Here is a 26,038-nt window from a genome sequence, read left to right on the forward strand (position 1 = left end):
AACTTTACCTACCCTCTGGGTTGGAAGGTCAGAAGGCGGTCGCTTTCGTAAAAACTAGTGCCTACGCCCATTCTTGGGATTAGTTGCCAAGCGGACCCCAGGCTCCCACAAACCGTGGCAAAAATGCCGGGATAACGCGAGGAAGATGATAATGATTCTTCCTGGAATAGAGTTCTACCTTCAGAAAAATATTCCAGGTAATTTGTGAGATACAAAATTTAACCTATAGTAAAATCGAAGGTGCCTAATAATAGATGCAAAAGGGAAAATAAAATAAACATTAACGTATTATTGTTTTATTACAAGATATATGGAGTGAATAATACAAACAGAAATCAGACTTGGAACATAATAATGATTTTAGAGTTTACAAAAGTTTCCATCCACACGTTACTCAGTATTTATAATGCGATGAAGGCGTCCCTGTCACACTTCCATACGAATTTACATGTGCGACAGAGATGTTGCCTCTCTGTCGCACCTGTATATATATTCGTACGTAAGTCGAAAACCGTCGGATAATTCCGAAAAGAGACTCTTACTGTGATGGAATTTTGGGTAATTTTCATCAGATTTACGGAATTATCCGTTATACAAAATTGCCCGAATACACCCTATTTAATATGATAGTATGATAGAGCAGGCCTTCTATAAAAGTAACGGCCGAGTTCATAACATAACATACGACATTGAAATTATTTAATATTTATTCGAATCTGCCAGAGCTTAAAATTAAAGGAAGATGAAATGTCTACATTTGTGAAGCATTAATATTATTAAACGTACCTATTATATGAACTTACCTTACAGAAATAAAAAATAATATAAGTAAGTACAGCACAAAAGAAAAATAAAAACATCTGAGTATGTAGTTACGATATTAATACAAAGCGCAAAACTAGAATTTTGAACTGTAAGACAGAGCCCGCGTAAAAGTGAAACAATAGTTATTTGTACAACAAGAGATCAAAGTTTGATATTTCTTCGAGTGCTTATTTTAAGTCTCGTGCAAGCGAAAGATTCTATAATAGATTCACGAGCGTAGCGAGTGAATCTAATTTAGAATCTTGAGCGTAGTAAGGGATTCATAAAGCGCACGAGATGTAAATAACTTTGATCTCGTGTAGTACACAAAATTTTTCACCCTAAGCAGTGAGAACATACCTAGAGGGACAGAGATAATAGAACCCAAGTATATCGAACTTGTATTAGACCCCGCATGTTGAAATGACCATAAAGGTCACTTGAATGTCATTTTGTCTCACTCAGTGAGCAAAATCGCATTTTGCTCACTGAGTGACCCACAATCAGTGAGCAAAATCGCATTTTGTTCACTGTTTTTAAGAAGCAAAGTACCCTTGTTCGAGCTGCTGAGGTGAAAAAGGGATTATTCTTATGTGATTTAGGTAGTGATGTAAGTTTATGTTATTGCTAATAAATGCTATGATTTATTTCGTATTCTGAAAAATCTAATTATGTTAAGAATTTGTAATTGTATTCGAAACTGACTAGGCACCTACTACTTTTTTGGTATTTCGCTACAATTTTCGCTAACAAAGCTAATTACAATTTTCACATCATAATTAAATCCCGAGTGCTATCGATAAACTTTCATAACAATTCAACACTTCACGCCGTTTGTCGCCGTGGATAAGACAAGATTGAAGCCAAGGCAAGTATGAAAGTGTCCCATTTCTTATCCACAGCGATAAACGATAAAAATGACTGCTACTTTGAATCTCACCATTACTTTGTTAATGGGTCTTGCTCGGATATAGGGTGCGTGTCCCGGGTTCGGCACAGGTCAAAGCCAAACAAAATGGACTAGATTAACATGGAACCATGTCAAATTGTCTAAAAGAGTTCTCACTTTTACAACACATCAATTTCATTTAGTTCCATTGTTAGGTCTATCTAGTTGACTATGTCATGAGCACTTTACTCAATTGAATATACATCTAGCCTCGTAAAACTCAAAGCGATATGTGTTTCCAAATTTCAAGTAAGTACAGTAAAACCTCGACTATCCGAACCCTCAATTATCCACACTTTTTACGTGTTTTATAATATAACGTTAATTTGTACGTCAAACTTTAATATATGTACTACTGTTTTTAAGTAAAAACGTATTCTTTTTGTTTGATCTCGTCCCAAAAAAAGACCTTTGATTATTCAAACAAATTTCTGTCAATGAGTTCGGTTAATCGAGTTTCTGCTGTATGTAACGCCACAAAATTCAATTTGTTTTAGTACTTATACAAACAGAAACAATTAACTGCCCATCGATGGACCCTATGCATTTTGTAATAAGGTTTACGAACTGTCAGTTAACAGTGTGAGCGATGGTACAAATACGCGAAGGGACTTTCGAGGAAAGATAGCGCAATGCCAACATGACTCCTGTAAGCTTTATAGAAAATGATGTTATATCTTATCCGAGCATGACCTTAATATTATAACACGACAATAATGATTATACAATTATAATAGATCCGGAAAAGCTTAAGAAAACTAGGCAATTTTCATTCAATTTGGGAAGACTATCCGACACAACTTCAACAACAGTCTTTTCTTTTTTTTTTCATAACAAATCTTACATTGACCGAGACTCACAAATATTGACAGTAGCTTGAATTCTTTATTTCTTCGGTTTAATGTTTCATCCGCTTTATCCCAGCTGAAAAGAAATAAAGTTTTGAATTATTTAAGTGTTACATGAATAATATAATATGATGTTGATGAATAACATTTTGTTGACAGACAGACATAACTACGTCGGTACTTTTATGAAACCTACTGAGATCACAGAATAAATAATAGTACTAGGTACAGAAGACTATAACAAAACGCGTCTGTTACGATCAGCACAGATATGGCCGCTAGGTGGCGACAGCGCCACGCGCGGCTTATGGCAATCTCCAAAATTGGGGCGGAACGGATGTACTTTTAGCTACCTGTAGCAAAGCGACGAAATCGCGGAGTGAGCCACGCCTGCTGAGATTAAAGTAAGGACGATTAGCACGAAGAATTTCGTACATTGACCCGCCTGTTCCTATATCTATCGCACCCCCATAATTATATTGCTATAAGATCGCACAGTGTCATTGACCGACAGTATCATGGGCGGTTCAGCAATATAATTACGCGGACGGGGCCGAACAGGCGGGTCAATATACTAAATTCTTCGTGCTTCGCGTGCTTACTTTAGGCCCTTTAAGGTAATATTATAACCAAGGCCTATTGCGTATCAATACATCTTATGTGTATATCTTGCAAAAATTACAATATTACATTGTTATTGAAATAAAAACATACTCACTAGTACAGTCACCTGCAATAATATGTTACACAACGAATGCCGCAAAAATATGCGACACGATCATATTTGTAGAACCAAGAGTGTCACATATTTTTGTGGCCTTCGAAGAATAACATATTATTGCAGGTGACTGTACAGCCCGGTAGCAAGCATAGTATTCTGCCAATCAAATTTTATGGAGTAATAGTTGTTAGTAAATAGAAAGGATGGACATCATTATTTCAAATTACTCACCAATAATTATTGGAGATTCCCAATTTCTTCCTCAAACAATCTCTTTCCACCTTTCAAAATCTTCTCCGAGTCCTGTCCATGTTTCTTCATATACGTCTCCAACCGTATCAGCCATTGGGCCCAGTGTTCCCTAAGCTTGTCCATCGAGAGATGATAATAGTCAGCTTTGGAACCATCGGTGTAGGCGATGACTAGAAGAGCGTCCCGGACGTTCAAATGCTTGTAGTTCAGGTCGTTGCAGACTGCACCGAAGTAGGCTGCTAGCTGGACTGGGTTGTCGTAGGTCGTGGCTATGGATTTGCGTTGCTTATCGGATTTCTTCCATTCGATGAGGGTTGGCTTGTCCCTGGAAAAAAAAAAATTACATTGACACCATGGGCCTGATTGAAAAGCTTCTAAGATAATATTGCGCACGATATTAAGCACGACCTAGAAAGGCAGATTATCTTGGGCCAAATAGACGGCAAGCGAGCGCGAGGCAAAGCACCCACGAGATGGTCTGATGTTGTGAAGAGGGTGATTGGCGGCAACATGTAGTGCGTGACCCATATGGCCTATGATCACACACTGTGGAGACGTAGCATACATGGTCGCGATCCTCAGCAATGAGGGATCTAGGAAGAAGATAATATTGACAAGAGGGAAGGCGGTGTATCCCTATTTGTCCCCATCCCACGTGACCGTCGCCATACATGAGGCGGGGACAGATGGGAACGATTCATAAGTATTTGCAAAAACAACTGCAGACAGAAGGTTATATATAGGAATTATTTAATTTACATTACATTGCTGCAGCAGTTGACTGACTAGAGTACAAACTGTATTTGATTTATTGTTTAGTCATTCAGGCAATGGCCTCATAAATAAAAGGGTTAACGACGATTAAGTACAATACAAAGTACTGGGTGTAATGAACCCATTTCTCGCCTTATTTTACATGTCTGTATTACTGAACTTGACTTTAAATGTTTGACCTTCAAAATGACCTTCATTTACATACCTTTATTTACATTTACATATGTGGAATGAACCACACCACCCCTTTATTAACTAAACTAAACTGCAAGATTTATGTATATATATTTATATATATTTATTCATGAAATTCTGTCAAATCTAAAAGTTATTTAACCCCTCAGCTGTGGGAGATTAATATCCAGCAGTTAAAGACATTTGTGATTGTTAGACATAACATAACATATTTAACAGAAGCATTTTAAGTTTCTAAAAGAATGTCTGTTACATAAACCTTAAAATTCAATCCCGAACAGATATGATGGATACACTTTTATCGTCTATCGTGTCACTCTCGCATCGCAATGTATTAAATATTGACACGAATAAAGTGCCAAAAATATGTAGTTACTGTCGTGTATACATGTTTTTGACACTTCGTCGATATTTCATACCTTGACTGTACATACATATATACCTACCTAACTACCTACTTCATACTTTTAAGTTTTAATAAAGAGCATGATGATTGATGACAGACGCGGTGTTAAAATTGCGACCATCTTACAGACATGTGTCTCTAACTTGGTTTATCATAATTTGGCATGCAATACATAATGTATACTTACTCATAATAAGCGATAGCGTCAAATATCCCTCTGTATTTCAAAACTGGGTGTACTACGTTGGACTCGATGGCTTTCGGAGATGATATGTGCTTCAAGACCTCTGCTACCGAGTTCCAGACTGGCTCCACATCTTTCTCTATACGGAGCTGAGACTTCGGCTGAGTGAAGTAGTCTTTGAGCGTGCTGTGGAATTTTGAGCCGAGAGCCAATTGAGCTGCCAAAAAGAAACATTGTATAAATTAAAAGGTAATTCAAATTGCTTGTTATTTGGCAGCATATGAGTAATGCATTATTGACATGATGAAATAAAAAAGATGCATAATTTTTCTTTTAGTTTAGTTAAAAACTCGCGTCCAAAAAAACTCGGTGTGGTCAATAAAGCGAGGCGATGAAGTACTGCTGTCACCTTTGGGCAGGAGCACCTGGATACCAGCTTGGACCCTTCGACTCAGTCCAAAGGCGCGCTGTACGAATCGTCGATGATCCCAAACTCACAAGCGGTATTGAACCTTTAAGTCTAAGGAGAGACTTTGCCTCCTTGTGTGTGTTCTACCGCTTGTACAATGGGCTGTGCTCTGAGGAATTATTTGACATGATGCCAACGGCCGCTTTCTATCACCGCACCGCTCGCCGTCGGCAGGGTGTTCATCTTCACACCCTAGAACCTAAATGGTCGCGTACTGTGCGATTTAAGAGGAATTTCCTCCCGCGGACGCTCCGGCTGTGGAATAAGCTCGCTTCCGAGGTTTTCCCGAGGGTCTACAGTATGGGGTTCTTCAAAAAAGGAGTGTACAGGTTTTTAAAAGGTCGGCAACGCGCTTGTAACACCTCTGGAGTTGCAGGTGTCCATAGGCTACGGTGACTGCTTACCATCAGGCGGGCCGTAAGCTTGTTTGCCACCGATGTGGTATAAAAAAAAAAGTTACTAAGTACTTATGGTAGCAAATTTTTTCGATATATTAATGTAACCTCAGGGACGTTATATGGGTCTCTTTGTGTGGAATTTTCTATATAATGTGGCCCGTTTTCATTATCCGTGATTATTATGTTATTATTCTTCTACAGTTGTTTATTTTATTTTATTTATTTTGTTAATGTTGTTTATACCTACTAATGAATCTCCAGGAATAGGTATGTGTTCTTTATCTTTGTGTCTGTACATTATGTACAATATTATGCAATATGCTTTTTACAAATATTTACCTTAATACCTAATTTGATATGTCTTACATCATATTATAAGGCAAATGATTCACCCCGCCAACCTCTGTTAATATCTGTAATATTATATTTATATGTGTGTAATATAAATATCAAATATACAACATTAAATATACAGTTACTAAGATCATTGAATCCGAGTATGCATTAAAAACCCGGATCACTGTATATTATGTACCATTCTAAAAAAGTTCGCCTGGCTGCATCTAGCTTTTAATCTGTGCTTTATATGTATGGTCAATAAGATAAATAACCACTACTCTAAAACTGATAAGAAATTTGGTGGCATACAAAATTGACTCTTACCTTGATAGAATCGTTCAAATTCCTCTTGTCCCATTTCAGCAATCCTTTCCTGTTTCCACTTTTCTAATGCTGCCCTAGATTCATTTGTCATAGTTTTGTTCAGAATCAGAGTCACCGATGGGTATTGCTGGGCATAATCATTCCGGTAGGGCTTGATCTGAAGAATCTTGTCCTCTGACACATAACCTTGCTCTGCAGCCGTGCTTCTAGCCGCACTGACAGCTGCTGCAGTCTTCAAACCTCTCACACTAGCATTATTTAACAGCACACCCACAAAACTAACACAAGTCCTCGTATTCTGCCACATTTTTCTTTTAAAAATCTCCACTGGCAGAACAGGATTGTATTTGAGGCAGGTTATATCATTTTTCTTAGCACTACTGTCGAATTTCACTGCACTTTCGCTAGGCGCCGACGCTCCGTTGTTTTGATCCGCGAGTTTGCTATTTTTAGCTGCAAAGATAAGTATAAACTGAGAATGTGGCGCATCTACGCATGTATAACTCACGGCGCCAGTAGCGTAATGTCATATGATTGTAATTGGCAAGGCACGACTATCTGCATGCGGTTGATACGCAATAAAACAGACGAACCCGTGAATACAAATATAAACGACCAAGTAAACAAAGCAATTAGAGACGGGCGACAAATCATTGTTTAATGAGTAAATGTGAACGTCATAGCTCCTCACATGGCAAACCAGCCTATTTTTACCTTCAGTAGAGTAGAAAGTTGTAATAAATCTCGCCAAGGTTGCAGAAACCTTACAATCGATTTGCACTTACCAGACTTCCGTAATTTCTGTTTCCTCTGTTTGTTTGTCTCCAATAACGGGCCGAACAGATCTTTGTTCTCTTTATTGTACAGCTTAATCTTTTCTGCCGGTTTCAAGAGAGAAGCGGGACGAACCACTTTAGTCCTGATCGAGTCCTTCGAACTACTCGATAACGAAATTCTCCGGCCAATGGCCGATATAGGTCGTAACATTTTGAAGAACGATATATTCTGTCTTTATTTTTCGCTTTAAGGAGTATTTTTAGAGAATCAGGACGCCGATATAGAGCACTAGAAATCTAGAACAAAAATTAAAAGCGTAGAATTGCAGGCATTTAGAAAATCAAGTTAGATGGCTGTCAAATTTCTGACAGTTTCAACGCCATTTTTGAATTGAAAAGACATTTGATTGACATTCGGAGTTATGAAGGCATAATAGAATAATAAAATTTTACATTCACCGTAGTTACAAAAATAAAATACGAATAATCCAATATTTTTTTTTAACTATTCAATAATAGGACTAACCAAAACAATAACATGGCAACCAAAATCACCAAAATGGCAATATGTAAATATGTTTTGTTTGTTTAACGCCATCTATGCAAAACTAGTAGCAGCTCGTTACAAGAAGCCTAAGCACAGTGAACACATAAAATAAACTACTAAAAGTTGCAGCTAGAACAACTAGATGGCGTAAGCGTAGGTAAAGTATAATACGAACAATTTAAATTGTTACAAATTGAATGCAATTTGTTACTGGTCCTGTGTTTCTAAAATGTTTGATATAATAGCAAAATAGTGAATGAAACTAATTCAAAGCGACTAAATGAAATGTTTGCCTCGTCGTTTAGGAATGCGGTCCTGCATCGTTCTCTATATTTGGCGGTGTTATAGGCAAGGTAAACATTGGCGGGAACGCGAAGCGGCATTTCAAAAACGCCGGTTGCCGGATTCGTACGGAACTACGGACTACACAATAAACTGAGTAAGACGCGGAAAGTTCGAAATTTGAACAAGTGGCAGTAGAGTCAACAATGATGATGATGAATTTGTATCCATAAAACCATAATGTAATATTGGACTGTGAAGTGTTGTAAACATTTTGTGACTTTTTGTGCTGCTGCTGAGGAGTGCATTTTGCAAGTTGGATCCAAATTAACGGTAAGAATTTTATTTTATTGTAGATTGTAGGCAATAGGTACATACAGTTAATGCAATAGTTAAGATGGTAAAGGACAAAAGGCACTCAACTTTACCACATTTTTAAATTTGGGTAGGTACGTACCTATCTAAGTAAAATTAACTAGAAAATATAGTTATAAAAATTTTTTAGGTGCTAAATTTTTTGTACAATTTAAATATTTTTGAAGTGAAAACTTCTTTAGCGGCGCTGAGCACTTTTTGAGGTGGGGAAAAAAATGATAAACTCGAGACAGCGTAACGCGTAACGCGCTGACGTCATGTGTGACGGACAATGTTATTCACCAAAGAAGTTTAGTCATGTCATAACGTATCATAATCAGGTAATTTATTTAAAACTGGACTTTTATATTAAGGTGGATGTGTAGGGCTGTCCTGCCGACTAGCCACCAAAAGATGGCGTGATTGTGCACAAATTGCGGATTATCACTATTTCTTTCAAAACCCAAACAATTTTCTAAGATGTGTTAATATTGGCGCAAACAATAAAAAATATTACGTCTAAATCGAAATATATTCCACTCAACAGTGTCTCATTTCATCAAAATCTGACAAAACTGCAAAATATTGCAATTTCATGCATTCACGCACACTACCATATCCCCCAGTGTCAGTCTTGTGACCATTAAGCCAAAACAGACTAGAGGTCGCTAGTACAGAAGATGGCTTTTCTGATTACTCTCATTAGCTAACTAGGGACAAAAGTGTAAACTAGATGGCGCGGTGTAAGAGATGAATTTTTTTGCAAGATTAATTTAAGGTAAAGGCGCATCCAGACGAACTGAATTTAGCACCAGAATGGGCGGATTGTCTATGGTCACGGACGGTATATTCTGTAAGGCCTCGACAGACCTTGCTACAAATACCGGAATGGAACGGAAATCACATGCAATTATCGGTGAGGTATATAGAGGTCCATACAATAAATTCGTGACCGTATGCAGACCTTTATTATTCTTTTTTGCTCGACGCTGCCTTCGACTGCCATACATTTGTTATACTACCTACATAAGCAATACCCACATTATATGCACGTAGCGTACGTTTCGTGGCTCCTGGCCGAGGCGTTAGCTTGGTCCGATTTTAAGCTACCTACATTCCAAATTGTAAATTTCAAAGGTCACGATTACATACTTTCTACAATGTTTGTTTTCACACCGCAATGAATGATGAGTGTTTCCAAATGGTCCAAAAGAGCTTTTTCCAAAAAAAAAATAGACCTGAGTCTCACAGACCCTATATATTATAATAATTTGTTTATCTAGTTCTTCCAGCTCAAAATCACTGGCATATTCAATCCTGATAGTAAAAAAATCCTCTAAATATTTGTGGCTTTCCATTACAAATGGGTCCTTATACTTCAAGTGCAATAAGGTCCTTTCCAACTGAAATTCTTATAAAAAGGTTCTTATTGCACATGAAACATAAGGACCATTGCATTGTCTGAATGGAAAGCCGCATCTGTATGGAAATTGTAGATTCCACTAAGTAGGTACGTCAAACCATGAAGTTATATTGTTTAAACTGGAGCGAGTTGTCAGTTTTTTTGCCATACTAATTTGAACCTTATCACCGAGACAGAATGTTGTTCGTACCAGACTAGAGAAAACGGTCCACATGAGATAGAAAAACCTGAGCCCTGTGTCTCACTCGCACATGTTGCCAATGTTAAAAAGATACCATTGTGATAGAAATTATATCAATATACTACTGAAATTCATTACCTTCTTATACTATTTTAGTGCTATATTCTAATTACAGTTCTGATATCTTTTAAGTAATTTGTTAATTATTATGATGTTAATATTATTAACTGATTAAGCCAAGCATGTGCGCAACAAAAAAAACAGTAAATTGAATATGGTAGAAATTGTAGTAACTTTGAATATTAATTGGTATCCCCAACTTGATGACGATTAGGGTCACCATGATGTCGGTACGATTTGGATCGGTCTTACAAAATTGTTATTTCCTACTTAATGTAAAAATAACTTTACCTAAATACAGTAGAATCCGGTTAGTACGACTTCGCATATAACAACCAACCGCTTATAGCGACGTAAGTATAGGCACGTGGTTGGTTTTAGTACAAGCTACTATGAAAGTACAACCGTTTATTACGACTCCGCTTATAACGACCAACCGCTTTTAACGACGGAAATTGACACAAAATCCGTCCGTCAAGTCCGGGTACAACGACGAGCGACGTAGTTTTTACAAATAAATTGTTGGTAAGAAGCTTACTCCGTCCTGCGCACCCAACTCCCTCGCCCCTTTGCCTATACGCAGTAAGATGAAATAGTCATGTGACTTTACGTAATCTTGCAAACTAAATAAAACCCAATTCCCAATATTCAATTGAGCTTAAACTTCACGTACATAATTATGTATGTAAGTTGGGTGACAATGCAATATTTTGGTAACTTCGAGCTGATCTGATGCTGGACACAGGAGGTGGCCATAAGAACTGTGTCATAAACAGACATCGTACATTTTCCAGCATTTTTGGTGCAGCAGAGTGGTGTTAACGGAATTGGTATAGATCTGAAATGGTAAATTAAGGTTAACGTAATTAACGCGAATTAATCATTAGGGTTGAAATTATTTATACCAATTCCGTTAACACCACTCCGCTGCACCAAAAATGCTGGAAAATGTACTACCACTGGTCATAAAACAACGCATCCTAATTGAGTTTGGGTTGAAATGTTTGACAAAAAACTTATTTAATATTTGATTGTCGATGTACGATTGTCGTCTTGATTAGATTCCTTTTTATTTTACGGGATTCGAGTAATTTGCGGATGATTGAGTGAGTACGCGTGTGTGTGACTTCTTCTAAGTCTAACTAAACACACAAGTCTCTGCATTTAAGACAAAGTGTTGTAATATAAAAGTATTGTAGATAAATATTTTAATGGAAATGTTCCTTTTCTTTGATTGTTACATAAGTATTAATAAATACAAAATGATGTAATAATTTTGATTAAAAAAATATTAAAATTGGCAGTTCGTTTAGTACGACGTTCGGTTAGTACGACCTAATATCACCGGTCCCTTGGGCGTCGTTATAACCGGTCTCTACTGTAGTATACTAATAAATAAATAAAGATATACTTATTTTGGCATGTTTAATTATTCGGTTCACGTAATGAGAGCTACATAATTGCCAAAAATTAAATCCGAAGTCCTTACATTACAGATTGGACATTACAGACTCATATTTTTATACATAGTATTTAATTACTGGAACGTTAATTCTAACTATTTATATATATGTAATCGATTCTATATAGGTTGGGCCGACATTTCCGTCAGTATACAAAAGCGGCAAATTTGAAAATGTTGTTTCAATTACAGATCTACGATGACGCTAACGCTTAAAGAATAGCTAAAGTATGCAAAAGGGAAGTCATCACGTATATGAACACACCATGAGTATGATATTGATAGTGATAGGTATTTTGTTAAATTATGAATTATGAAGAGCATAAATAGTGTAGAATGCCGGTTTACACAGTTAAATGTAAGTTTTTATTTCGTCGTGTGCTAATATTTTATCATTTTAGTCAATAATCAAGATAATTTCGTGTAAAAACATAAATTGTTACGCTACGCTAGGGCTTCACAAAATGACTAGTATCGATAACCAGTGGGCATAGTAATAATATAAATTTATTTGCGTTGCAAGTGTTGAAAGTAGGAATTAAATTCGCAACGAGTGGTGATAAATTAAAACACGACCGAAGGCAGCGTTTTTAATCGATACGATTTGCGAATTACCAAGTACAACTACAACGTTTTACCCGACCCTGGATATTTGTCTCGCTCTCTCTTATAGCTGTCTTTGATAGAAATAGAAAATATTTATTTGGCGTACAAAAACATACCTACATTACGGTAAGTACACCATAAAGTTAACAATACAGTAAACATACACCAAATAGGATGCCGCTCAGCATAAGCAGTGTCTGTAAGACACTACGCTGGTTTTCACCCAATACGTACGATGGACGTACGGCGGACCACCTTCCTCACAATAAACCACGATCGCATTGATCACGATCCAATACGCCCATCCCATCTGTAACAGCTTTTATAACGACTAAAAGCTTTATAACGACTAAATTAAGTAAGGTTGTGTGAAGCGTTTTACAGAAGAGAAAAAAACTATATCCATCTCTTTTCTGGGGCAATTATACTAGCATAGGGTAAATACAGTATGATTCTCTCTGATTATGCACGAATGAGAAAAGATCCTGGCCAAACTATACATTCCATCTTATGCTAATATCCCACATTTATATGACTTATGGTCACCCTAATTAGAAAGAGATGGAGGGCTCAGGTTTGACCTCTCATGTGGACACACTTTTTGGCCAGTGTACACTATCCAGTTTACTCTCTACGTCCGTGCGTCAAACACGTACAAGTGAAGTACTAAAACGTGACGTAATGGAACGGACATCTCGGGACATTTTTTTAAGTGGTAGTACGGAATGCTGACGGTGTAGAATGAGCCCAAAAATGTGCATGGACACAAAGTTAAATTTCAATGCAGAACTGAAATATTCATGTTTTAGTTTAGGGGAAAGTACCTACCTAACCTAATGCAAGCTTTAAAGCTACTATTCCATCCGCTTACCGAGCGCGTCGAATGGGATGACCGCTTGGGCTAACCAGTATGGTCGTATTTTCCGATTATTCACAGTTCTTAGATCTCTAGAGGGTTCAGCCAAGATGCCAATCATTTGCGACAGAGAGACGTCAGAGTTTCGTTCGCTATGGCGCAAACGATTGATATCTTGGCTAGGCACTCAGTTCACACTACGTTGGACAGCGGTGAGAGAAACTCAATTCCCTAGTACTCGCCCGATATTTGTTTTACTCTGCCTGCTTATTAATTAACGATTGATCCGACTTTCCTTCTTCAAAGAATAAGTATTTCAAGTTAATTACTAAAGTGATACAAAAAGCTTAATATCACTAATAGATATTAGAAGTACTTATACATGCAGAGTGTAGTCTAGTCGACAAGTTCAAAATGGTGAAAAATAGAGATACTACTAAAAATACGTGTGATACCTGGATTCGGATGATGTATAGAAAAATGTATTCGAAGCGTTTATTAGAACACAAAAAAAATCAAAAGTTATAGACATAAAAGGCGGAAAAGAGAAGATACCGTCAACCGGGATGAATAGGGATGATAGGGGTGATAGGGAAGGTCTTCTAATAAGACCGCGTTTTCGCGTAGCAGCACGGGATATGGTAGCTGCTCTCACTGACCCAAGAAGAAAATCCACCCTGTATGTATACCTTTTCGTTGCCTGACCTAATATTAAGTAAGTTTCAATAATTGGTCAATGCACAAATTTATAATTCTTACGTGCTATTTAGTAGCTACTTCATAATACCGCATGAGTTTGTGCCGCACCATAACGATAGTACCTTGTAGTCGACCGGGGTACCACATTACGATATTATATAATAATAGTAGACAGTATTAACAGATTCTGCCCCATGTTCCGGCCCTGCCCAACCTTACGTGTAGCAGAGGAAGAAAGTTGGAAAGGGGCAGAATCTGTGAATACTGTCTACTATAATATAATAATGTGATACTCCGCTCGACCGCAATGGTATAATGGTTATATATTTTTTGATTCATATATATTTTATATAATTGTCACAAGATTTAAAAGAATTTTGGGTAATTCTTAACAGGAAATGAGTTCTGTGTCGAAACTTCGTAACAATTGTCATGTTTCTTGTGACAATTGTCATTAGCTTCGCCAAATAAGTACCTACCTACTTATTTATTGTATAATAGTATGCTGACTAGGTATTTTTTTACACTTAAATTTCATAGTTTTTTTAAATATTTACTTATCTTGAAAAAATTAAAAACTTCGTAATGTTGATTGATCAAGTGCGGGCTAAGCGTATTCAGTGCACTCCGCGAGCTCTTGAGATTTGCCTCAAAAATGGCGTGAATGGCCGCTAAGACCGAAATACTTGTTTTTAAATAATTATGTCATGCGTCGCCTGTTTGGGTTTGGATATGTATATGTAGGGCACATACTGACTGATACCATGGACAATATTGTATGTATGGCCATGGGACAAAACGGAAACGTACACATGCATTAGGGTATTTAGAGCCAGTAGACAGTATCATAACAACCGGTGCACATAGGGGTAAATTCACGATCTACGGGGCCAAAATTATTTTTGCGGGTTTTTGTATTTTTTAACGTTTTACGAAGTTGAAACAACTGTTTCATGATATTTTTTTTTAATTTATAGGGTAATTTTTTCAAAATTCTACTGATATGTAAAATTTCGACATCTGCACAAAAGAGGAAAAAATTAAAAATATAGTAAAATGTGTATAATAATTTATTACTGAAATAAAATCAGTTGCCATATTAAGCTACAGTCTCTGCTATGATGTTTTCTTCTTCGCTTCCGGAAGAGCACTCTGGGTTCGGATCGGCAGGCAATAGCAATTCTATCGTCTCTGGCAGGAAAGTACTGTGCTTTCTTTTTTTTACTTTTCTCCTGCAGGTCGGAACTCAAAAGTAAGCGATTTAAAATATCCGTGTTGCAGCTTTCTTTCGTAAACTTCCTTGCGAAATCAAGTCGATAAGATCGGAAATGCTTGTTACGCGCTTCTGCAGCTTCTTCAGTGAGCTGTCCAATGGGTAGTAACGCATTTTTTTATAATAACAGCACCATGGACTAGTATCTTATGCATCGTGGGCGTCATGGGATGCCATCCGTATAATTTGATATATAGTTCTCCTGTTTCCTTTGCGTAACTGTCGTATTTTTCAGAGTCAATTTTGTGGCAGCTTGATATCGTCTCTAAAATTACTTTTAATCTATATATCAGCTCGTAACTGATTCCAGTTATATCTGATGCTAATTTTGGATCATCAAAAAACCTTCTGCTGGTGTTTCCATCATTCGTGTTGCCGAAATTTGCCTTTGGCATATCTACAAACAACGGACTTTCAGCAACGGGAATCGCGAAAGAGCCTTCTAGCCAAGAATTATTGTTTTTTATGAATCTGTCTTCTTTATACTGAGCTTTACTCCATCTAGTCTTAAATTCTGACTTGAAATAAGCAAAATTGCTTTTAAATAATTCTATTTGCTCATTAGTGCAGCCTTCATGAGAAAAAAGTTGATCTCTTAAGGAACACAGTTTTTCTTCCAATGTAGGTAAATTTTTACTTTTGAAGAGATAAAATATGTGTTTTCTAGTCACGATCTTCATTTCTGACGTATTTGGTACATCTAAAACAAATAAACATGTCGATTAAACTCAATACAAAAAAAAAGTTTATTTTTGAGTAAAATGGCGGATTATTTTTAAAGTATAAAAATTATGATTTGGCGGAAGCATGCGGAAAGTCTTTTTTTAAATTATAATAACCAAAACAATAGACTATAACATGTCGTTAACAATTCTGCTCGATCTCACCCTATTGTATTACTTATTAACGAGTGAAGTTTTTTTTTTGCGAAAAATGACGCTCAAAAACAGTCTCTCTTCCAGAGCATTAACCTAGCCTCAAAAACAAATAAATAAAGCATATTTTTATTTTTGCTTATAAATTACTAACCTATTGTTTCAGAATCCATGATTTTTTTCACTCTTGATCTCTTAAAAACAATAAACCACACCGTCAAAGTTTTGCTTTTCTAAGAGCGCCGAGAACAAGTAACATACACGAAGTGACACGATCAAATTCCGACTGACGTGAAACGAATTAGAAAGTGCATACGAGGGTGGGAGGGGTTGTTATCTAGCCTCTAAAGGGTCCTCTACCGCAGGTAGCTGTTATCGCAGAGGTATTTATTGTTTTGATAAATCGACTTTTGGCCGCGTAGATCGTGAATTTACCCGTTAGTGCGGTGTAGTGGTAGTGGTTACGAAGAAATTAACTAATTACGATTTTTTACTTTGGAGCAGCCTGTATGTGTTAGTAGCTCCTGAGGTAACCTTCTTCGACCTTTCTGATTATCTTTCTTATTTATGACACTAATAAGATTCTGACTTTTAATAAACGTCATTATTGCCGCACATTTTCGAACAAATTGTTAAAAGCACTGCCAAGGATTAATACAATACAGGGTATATTGTTTCAAATAAATAAATCATTCATTATACATACCACATGCTACAAAGTATATTTCAGAGTTTTTCAGGGCGAAACATTATTCCATACTTTATTCATTTTAGGCCCTGGGTAATGTTTAAGTAATCATAACTATTACAACACAGTAAACTAAAGAAAATAAAAGTATTTTCTTATTATACTATTAAATTAAAAAAAAAACAACATATGATTTTACCAAATTTGAGTATATTTACAAATAGGTACTTATTTTTTTCATTTTCACTGGTTCTGTTGTGGCCAGGTGATATTTAGGAGTTCACTCCCGTAGGCAGGATATCGGTAGCGGATGTTTGTGTTTGATGATCAGCTAAAAATGATCAAAATAGATAATATTAACTAATAAGGAATGAGGATAATAAATTTTAAGAAAATCTAGTTGAGACTGGATTAGTTTTAAAGTTACTTAAAATGAAATTACTATACTTAAGTTTTTATATTATTTACAATTAATAAGCTTATTTATTTATTTAATAACATTTATACAACTTTATAACAAAACACTAAAACTTATATAAAAAAAAAACAATTAATTAAATTTGCCCTGTTACTATGTATGTTAGTTAGTGTATCTAGGTCAAATCTTGAAAGCTAAATTTAGGCTTACGGCTCGATTCGGAAAATGAATTAGATTTCTACTAGACTTCAACAAGTTACAATACGGATAATTTAAAGATATTTGTAAGGTAGATATGTCAAAGGTCATTGGGCGTTTTGTTCGGACATATGACCCACAGCGTACACAAACGAAATAGGGCTAGGTATGTAGGTAAATGTATCTGCTACCCACTGGTATGAGTCGCATTCTTGCAAGACATGGGAGGATTGAGAAAAAAATAAAAATCATTTCTCATCATTATAGCATTTTTGCAATGAATTAAGTCAGAACTATTGGAATTATTTCAAATATACTTTGAATAGCTGCTGTTAGATTACGTTGCTGTTGTTATATTGTTTAATATCAATAGGAACAAAAATAAAATCCAGTTCTAAAAAAACAATATTTTTATTCTGCTTGATCAAAATCAATTGTTAATTCGTCTAAAAAGGCAGCAGCAGGCGCGTCAATCACTTCTTGATGCCTGGCCCATGATAAAAAATAGACTACGCTTGCAGCATGTGCACAGCTTCCGACGGTTTAGGCGGAGTATGTCACTTTCTTAAGAGGGCACTTTCGAGTTAGGTCACGTTCTAAGGACGTCACTTTCTGAGGACGTCACATTCTGAGTTCGTCACTTTCTGAGGTCGTCACATTCTGAGCACGTCACTTTCTGAGAACGCCACTTTTCGTGGGCGTTACTTTCTGAGTACGTCACTTTTTTATACTAAGATTTAAGCGTATACTTACACGAACAATGGATACCAGCAATCAGCTGTACGGCATACGGCCGCTTTTATGTATGACATATACAGGTTGTTTTTTCAGTCGCCATTGAAGGAAAATATGAATCTATAGAGGATAACGGGCGTCTGAATCCAAACGGCAACGACAGTTTCCTGTTATCGTCTATAGATTCGTATTTCCCTTCAATGGTCACTGAAAAAACATTCTGTATGTCATACATAAAAGTGGCCTTATACCGTACCGCTAATATAATTTCTGGTATCCATTGTTCGTGCAGGCGCACGGTGCACGTGCATGCTAAAAAAGTGACGTACTCAGAAAGTGACGAACTCCGAATGTGACGTCTTCAGAAAGTGGCGTTCTCAGAAAGTGACGTACTCAGAATGTGACGACCACAGAAAGTGACAAACCCAGAATGTGACGTCCTCAGACAGTGACGTCCTCAGAAAGTGACCTAGCTCGAAAGTGACCTCGTAAGAAAGTGACATACTCCGCCTAAACCCTTCCGACGGTAGTGCGATGGCCTTGTATACACGAGCAGTAATAGTTTTGAATACTATTTCATCCAATAACAACACACAACACTAAGGGCCAGTTGCACCAACCACATTTGACAGACTGATCAACGTCAGCCGGCGCGCCCCGGCGCCTTACTATGAAACTTTCCATACATCAAAAATTAGCGAACTCTTTAACGGTACGAACAGTTTGGTGCAACTGACCCTAACACTATCTCGTACACATACTGTTGAATAACTTTTTTCTGCCGGTTGATACATAAAAAAAATTACATATTTAAAAAAGTGAGATTAAATTCTCTATTTTAAAACTAGTTTGGTCTCTGTACGGGAAAGTTCATAAAGCGGGTCAAAAACGCCCAATGACCTTTGACGTTTCCGCGATTCTGGAGGTCCTCTTGAACGATTTCGACAAGTTATGACTTAGATATCCAAGTCACATCTAGTCGATATCTAATGTAGATCTAGTTGATCTCTAAATCGTTGCAAGATCTTGTGATTATCTCGAAATCCGAATAGGCCTGTTACTTCCCGATTTCCGATTGAGCTGAAATTTTACATTCATATGTAACTTGGAGGTTATTCCCACTAGTTACCACCATGTTGTTACCACCATCGAACTTTCCGTTTTGGTTTCTTGTGAACAATATGATAAATAATTATTAAAGCGGCAGCTGCACGACGACGTACGTCCATGGTTCCTGAGTACAAACTGGTCGATCGTCGGATTGCTTGCCGCGCGCGGCTGCCGCGCTATAATTCAAGATGGTGCCAAAAATGGCTCGCGAGCCAAAATACAGATTTGCCGCGGTCGAACAATGCTTGCGCGGCCGCCGCGCGATATCGAGACGCGGCTTAAGAAAAAGTGACCAAGGCCTCCAGTGCCCCGGGGTGGAATCGAACCAGCGTCCTCTGCTAGGTCACGGCGGCAAGGGCGAATTTTTCTATGTACAGTCGACGTCTTTGATATGTTTACATTTTTCGGTTTATTACAAGGGAGTAAGGTGCAAACATGTAAACATATCTTTGACGTCGACTGTATGTACATATTATTATATATTTTAATGTTTGTTATTACCTATTTTAATTTGTTTGACATGCCTAGAATTAATTTGTTATTTTAGAATAAGAATTGCTGTGCCCTTACAGGGTCCATGTCACTGTACTCGAAATTGTATTGTAACACCTTTATGTAGCAACATGGAAATGCAATACACAATAAACAATGATGATCGGCCTAGCCTAGTCAAAAAGAATCTGAAGTAGATATGCATGATGCAGTTTGCAGGACAGGACCAGGTGCAAAAAAATATAAAGAATTAAATACGAATGTCACACATCGTGACAAACCATAAACGTTTATCGATTATATTATATATTCCTATACATATTTATACTCGCGCACGAAGGGTTCCGTACCATTAGGCCGCCGCCCCACTGCTGCGCACGCTATGTACACGACCCACGTTCCTATTAGTAGGAGATCCCACATATATGGTCGACCTTCACCAACCTGTCTGACGGATGAAACTATGAAAATATGAAAGAAAATATGTTCCAGAACATAAATAAGGGGTCATCCATTAATTACATCACACGTTTAGGAGGAGGGAGTGGGTCAAGAAAATGTGACATGTTGTGACAAGGGGGAGGAGTCACAAACTTTGTGACGTCACTTTAACTTCATCAGTAACCGAAAATTTATTTAAATTATTTTATACGCCAATATACATTTAAATAACAAGTCTTAGAAACGATAATCGTTTTTATTCGTTTAATTTTATTTCTTAATCAGTTTTGGGTTATAAAATTACTAATATTTCTTTTGTCAAAAATATTTTGATAAAATATTAAATAAATATTTGCCGATTTCGTTGATGTGACGTCACACCAGGGGGGAGGGGTTTGCCAAATGTGACCAAGTGTGACAAGGAGGGGGGGAGGGGTAAAAAAACCTAGAAATTCGTGTGACGTAATTAATGGATGACCCGTAAATAGGGTTGCCTAAAGAAATATGGTCAAGGCTATTTTTAATAAACTTTTGAAAAAAAAATTTTTTTCGTCAAATTTCACCGATTTGTCTGACGAACGAAATAAGTTTCAATGGAAAGTATACAACTTGTACAACATAAATAAACTAGGTTGCCTATCTTTTTCCGGTCACTATTATGTGGTTGCCGTGTTTAAAGAGGTGATTTTATATCGATAATTGCACTCATCTATCTGACGCTTGAATTATACATCAAAATGATGGCAATTTTATTGCAAATACAATGGTATAGGGTTGCCTGCGAAAATCCGGTCACAAATAAGGGTTGCCAGGATTTTAAATAAAATAAGAAGGGAAGACTTTATCGATAACTCATAAACGGCTTAACTGATCAAGTTTGTTTTAATTTTATTTGAATGAGTTTTTTAGGCACTATTTTCATGATTTTTTTCATATATTTTGTTTATATATATTATATTGTTTGCATATTTATCCAACGACATGTCACACTATGGGATTGAAGCGAAAAAAATGGATACATACATTTTTTTATTTTTCTTCGGTTGATACCTATGTTGTGATATGTCATTTGATATGAATTTTAAAATGAATAAGGTTCTTCAAAAATTTTTTTTTGCTAAAGTGAATATTTTTGGAAATAATCGCTTCGAAAGAAACAAAATGTACCTATGTGAGGATTTTTTTTTTCGTTTCAACCCTATGGTGTGGGGTGTCGTTGGATAGGTCTTCCAAAATTAATAGGGGTTTTGGAAGAACATTTTTTGATTAAGTGAATATTTTCGGAAATAATCGCTTTGAAAGAAACAAAATGTGTGTGACAATTTTTTTATCGTTTCAAACTTATAGTGTGGGGTGTCGTTGGATAGACCATTCAAAATAAATAGGGGTATATAAACAACATTTTTTGATAAAGTGAATCATTTCTGAAACAATCGTTTAGAAAGAAAAAAAATGGCTTTTCCTTCTAACTTTTGAACCATTGGTCCAAAAAATATGAAAAAAATCATGAAAATAGTGCCTAAAGAACTCATTCAAATAAAATTAAAACAAACTTGCTTAGTTAAGCCGTTTATGAGTTATCGCTAAAAGTCCTTCCTTCTTATTTTATTTAAAAGCCTGGCAACCCTTATTTTTGACCGGATTTTTGCAGGCAACCCTATACCATTCTATTTGCAATAAAATTACCATCATTTTGATGTATAATTCAAGCTTCAGACAGATGAGTGCAATTATCGATATAAAATCACCTCTTTAAACACGGCAACCACATAATAGTGATCGGAAAAAGATAGGCAACCTAGTTGATTTATGTTGTACAAGTTGTATACTTTCCATTGAAACTTATCTCGATCGTCAGACAAATCGGTGAAATTTGACGAAAAAATGTTTTTTCAAAAATTTATTAAAAATAGCCATGACCATATTTCTTTAGGCAACCCTATTTATTTATGTTCTGGAACATATTTTCTTTCATAAATATAAGTTTCATCCATCAGACGTATTGGTGAAGGTCGACCATATATGTGGGATTAAGATTGCCATTGTAACACGGCGTTTTGAAAGGGGGTAAAATAATAAATGAAAAGCTCCGGCTTGTGGAAAATGGAAACAGCCATGTTAACAAAAATAAAATTAAATCAAACTAAATTAAAATAAACTACACGGAAACCTTGCTGCAGGAAAGCTAGGAGGAGAAACAATTAAACAAATTTATATCTAACAAACTTTATTAATCTAATCATTTACTGTAAAATGCTCAGTGGTAAGCTGGGTCGCTTCACAGGTTCTAGTTATAAGGGATTACACCCCTTTAATTAAGACTAAAAACTAAATTTCGAAATACCTAAGTTTTATTTTGTATATGGTCTAAGGACCATATACAAAATTTCGTGGACTTGCCCACGGTTTGTATTAAAACGTGGGCCGTGGATGTAGCGTGCGCAGAAGTGGGGCGCCGGCCTTAAGCAAAAAACGGAAAAAGAATCACGTTTGTTGTATGGGACCCACTTAAGTATTTATTATATTCTGTTTTTAGTATTTGTTGTTATAACGGCAACAGAAATACCCGGAATGGTGGTGTGGTCTGGCCTAGTGGGTAGTGACCCTGCCTATGAAGGCGATGGTCCCGGGTTCGAATCCTGGTAAGGGCATTTATTTGTATGATGATACAGATATTTGTTCCTGAGTCATGGTTGTTTTCTACGTATTTAAGTATTTATATATTATATATATCGTTGTCTGAGTAGGTACCCACAACACAAGCCTTCTTGAGCTTACCGTGGGGCTTAGTCAATTTGTGTAAAAATGTCCTATAAATGTCCTATAATATTAAATACATAATTTGTATGAAAATTTCAACTGTCGGACGACAACGGAAGACTGACGGACGATCAAACGGACAGCGGAGTCTTAGTCTTCGCCGTATTCCTTGAAAGGGGTTATTCTATGGGTCATTTGCAATGATTTAAGTCCAGTCAACCAGGGGTCAAAACTCATTGGTTTTCAAGTTATATGAGTTTTTAGTTTTTTGTTTACAAAACCCGCCTTTCGACTAAAAAGTGGTAATTGTGAAAAAACTACTCAAATTTGGACGTAAAAAAACATTCACCTAATAGCCAATAAACTACTGATTACGTGAAATAAAAAAAGATTGCCAAAACTTTCCAAAATTTTCAAAAAAAAAGGATTTGAAGTCACAATGTTTTTGTAATTTTCCCCAAACTTTGTAACATTTTAAGGCATTACTTTAAAAAAAAGTATGACACTTTGCGTACAAAATACAGAAATGAGTTCCTCAGCTTTCCAAAAAAGTACGAATGTCGACATGTTCTCTTAAACTTTTTAAAATAATAATAATAATAGCAGAGCAGGTAGGTACCGAAGACAAAAAATGCTTACGTAGAAACTAATTACCGTAATGACTTGACATGTATTAGGTACTTACCCAAAAAGTAAAATAAGTTTATGGCAAAAATTTCATTTTTGGTACAAGCTTTTATCGCTGACTATACTTTTCTTACGACAGACAACTAATACTCATTATAAATTCTAAAAACCCCTAACACAATTAGGTTGCGTTGTTTCATCACAGAGTTCCTATGGCCACCTCCTGTCTCCATCATCAGATCAGTTCGACAGTACCATATTATTGTATTGTCATCAGGCGGCTTAGCACGGTCGTGTTTTTATCCCTTGTCACCATGCCTGTCACGTTCTAACAAGTATGTAAGTGCGAAAGGGACGCGCATAGTGATAGTCGATAAAAATGGAACCGTGCTGAGCCCGCAGAACTACATACAGCTGTAAATTTTCATGACGCTACGATCCTTGGAAGATGGTTAAATTAGTTACCTTAGATTCCATTACATAGTTAGTTACATACAGGTCGAGAGTTCCTATGGCCACCTCCTGTCTCCATCATCAGATCAGTTCGACAGTACCATATTATTGTATTGTCATCAGAACTACATACAGCTGCCAATTTTCATGACGCTACAATCCTTGGAAGATGGTTAAATTAGTTACCTTAGATTCCATTAAGTACATAGTTAGTTACATACAGGTCGACCTAATAAAAGCCTGTTAATGAGTTTTAGTTTAGGCGTCCGTATAAATAAATCCAGCGAGTAAACCACAACCACAATACTCTTGCGTACAATAGTCTAATTTACGGTGAACGGGAAAAAAATAGAGCGGTAGGTAGGTAGTTTAAAAAAACGTATGCAGAAAAACGCACAGCTTATCTATGGAATAAGTACCCTTCACACTCTCGCGGACTTAATAATAATTTATTATAAATGTTATGATCTTATAAATTTGTAAAATCAATGAAAATTCATTTATAATTTATGAATATATAATTTTTATTTAAAATCATTGAAAAATTATCACCTTACTACCAATCCCAGTTTTGAACTGATAATTGATTAACGAAAATTCCTAGAAACCCTTAGAAAGCAAATCTGGCCTGACCTCCGATTAGGTAGTTACATGTACTAATGTAGGGATCAAATTTTAACGGAAATGGTTTGTAAGCTAAACTATTACAACATATTTTGTGAATTATATACCCTTACGTTATTACCATCTATTGAGTAAATTAGACACTACTTAGTTAGGTCACCTGTGTTAAAGTGACATCTATGTTGGTTATTATTAAACTGAATCTCGCCATCTTGTTTTACATGGATAGTGTAAAGATCACTCACACAAACAAGCGCTTAACTAAAATCTTCGCATTTTTCAAATGGTTTTTAATTAAAAATATTGAATAATTGGTCATTATTTTTAACTTGGCGACGACAGACGATTATGCACTACCTAAACATCAAGGTTGTAAGTGATGTAAATCTACGTATTAAGAGAAAATTGACCAATAAAATTGTATGAAATTCGCATAAGGAGAACCACCTTAAGCAATAAAGCTCAATGTTCTAATCTTGTACGGACTGAAATACGAGGATATCACAGTTACATTCAAATTTTATATCACTCCAATAATTCAATAAAGCTACATCTTGATGAAATCGCTAATAAAAGTGAACTCTAGTACTGGTGAATAAAACTCAAAATATCATGACCAAATATATTTAGATGCCAGGTTTGCAAGGTAACTTTACAATTTCTATTCGAATTTTAAACAATTAACGCTACAAATTTAAGCTCACTGGTCAGCAATTTCGGAACTAAAGTTTTTCAATAGAAAGGAGGATGGGTCAATTATACATAGTGCTTCAGACATTTTGGACTAGTCATTGAGTTTTGACTTCTGTCGGCACTCCCGGAGTGCAACCCGTTGTTCTTTTTTTACGTGCGCGAGACCATTCCGCTAAACTCAAAAACATCATTACCTATAGTTGGTCAAGCAAATCTTGTCAGTAAAAAAAGGCGCGAAATTCAAATTTTCTATGGGATGATGACCCTTCGCGCATACATTTTTTAAATTTGCCGCCTTTTTCTACTGACAAGATTTGCGTGACCATCTATAACAACCAACTTTTCCTCACTACGCTCTGTGAGCTTTTTGGGGCCTCATCAAACAAAAACAACACCTTTTTACATAAATCAGTACAGTGTGACAAATAAATTAACGTTAAAATATAAAACACCTGAAAAAAGTTCGGAAAATTACGGGTTCGGGTGGGTAATTTTTTTTTATAACTGCACTTGCACCGCTTCGGATCAAGTCGCAAACCTTGTACGTAACTCCTCCGAAGGAGATACGAGGTTTGCGACTTTAGGGGTGGTATTCCACCTGTACCTACAATTTCTTGGTCCGTCTGTGCGTCTCACTCGCAAACCAAAACGTCGGTCGGACAGTAAGTACATATTTCCATAG

General features: G+C 36.4%; 2 protein-coding genes across 2 annotated transcripts in view; one reads left to right on the forward strand and one right to left on the reverse strand.

Moving 5' to 3' along the window:
* Nucleotides 1-280: 280 nt before the first annotated feature.
* Nucleotides 281-7,777, reverse strand: LOC134796743 (mitochondrial genome maintenance exonuclease 1-like). Its single transcript, XM_063768940.1, has 5 exons — nt 7,449-7,777; nt 6,664-7,116; nt 5,137-5,350; nt 3,554-3,899; nt 281-2,677 (listed from the first exon to the last, which is right to left on the reverse strand). The coding sequence occupies exons 1-4, from the start codon at nt 7,648-7,650 to the stop codon at nt 3,560-3,562; spliced, it is 1,209 nt and encodes a 402-aa protein (XP_063625010.1). The 5' UTR covers nt 7,651-7,777; the 3' UTR covers nt 281-2,677; nt 3,554-3,559.
* A 584-nt stretch (nt 7,778-8,361) lies between these two features.
* Nucleotides 8,362-26,038, forward strand: part of LOC134796714 (connectin-like) — a 148,146-nt gene continuing 130,469 nt past the window's right edge. The window contains exon 1 of the mRNA XM_063768900.1: nt 8,362-8,601. The gene's annotated coding sequence lies outside the window, so the exon portion shown is untranslated. The remainder of the gene's footprint in view (nt 8,602-26,038) is intronic.

Source organism: Cydia splendana, chromosome 14 (assembly GCF_910591565.1).
Source record: "Cydia splendana chromosome 14, ilCydSple1.2, whole genome shotgun sequence".
NCBI classification, from domain to species: domain Eukaryota; kingdom Metazoa; phylum Arthropoda; class Insecta; order Lepidoptera; family Tortricidae; genus Cydia; species Cydia splendana.

What these genes read in the sequence shown, in the direction of transcription:
- LOC134796743 (XM_063768940.1), bottom strand. Translation starts at nt 7,650, where the DNA reads ATGTTACGACCTATATCGGCCATTGGCCGGAGAATTTCGTTATCGAGT. An exon ending in ACAGAAATTACGGAAGTCTG is followed by an intron (nt 7,117 to 7,448) that starts GTAAGTGCAAAT and finishes TTATCTTTGCAG; the next exon opens with CTAAAAATAGCAAACTCGCG. An exon ending in ATTTGAACGATTCTATCAAG is followed by an intron (nt 5,351 to 6,663) that starts GTAAGAGTCAAT and finishes TCTTTTTGGCAG; the next exon opens with CTCAATTGGCTCTCGGCTCA.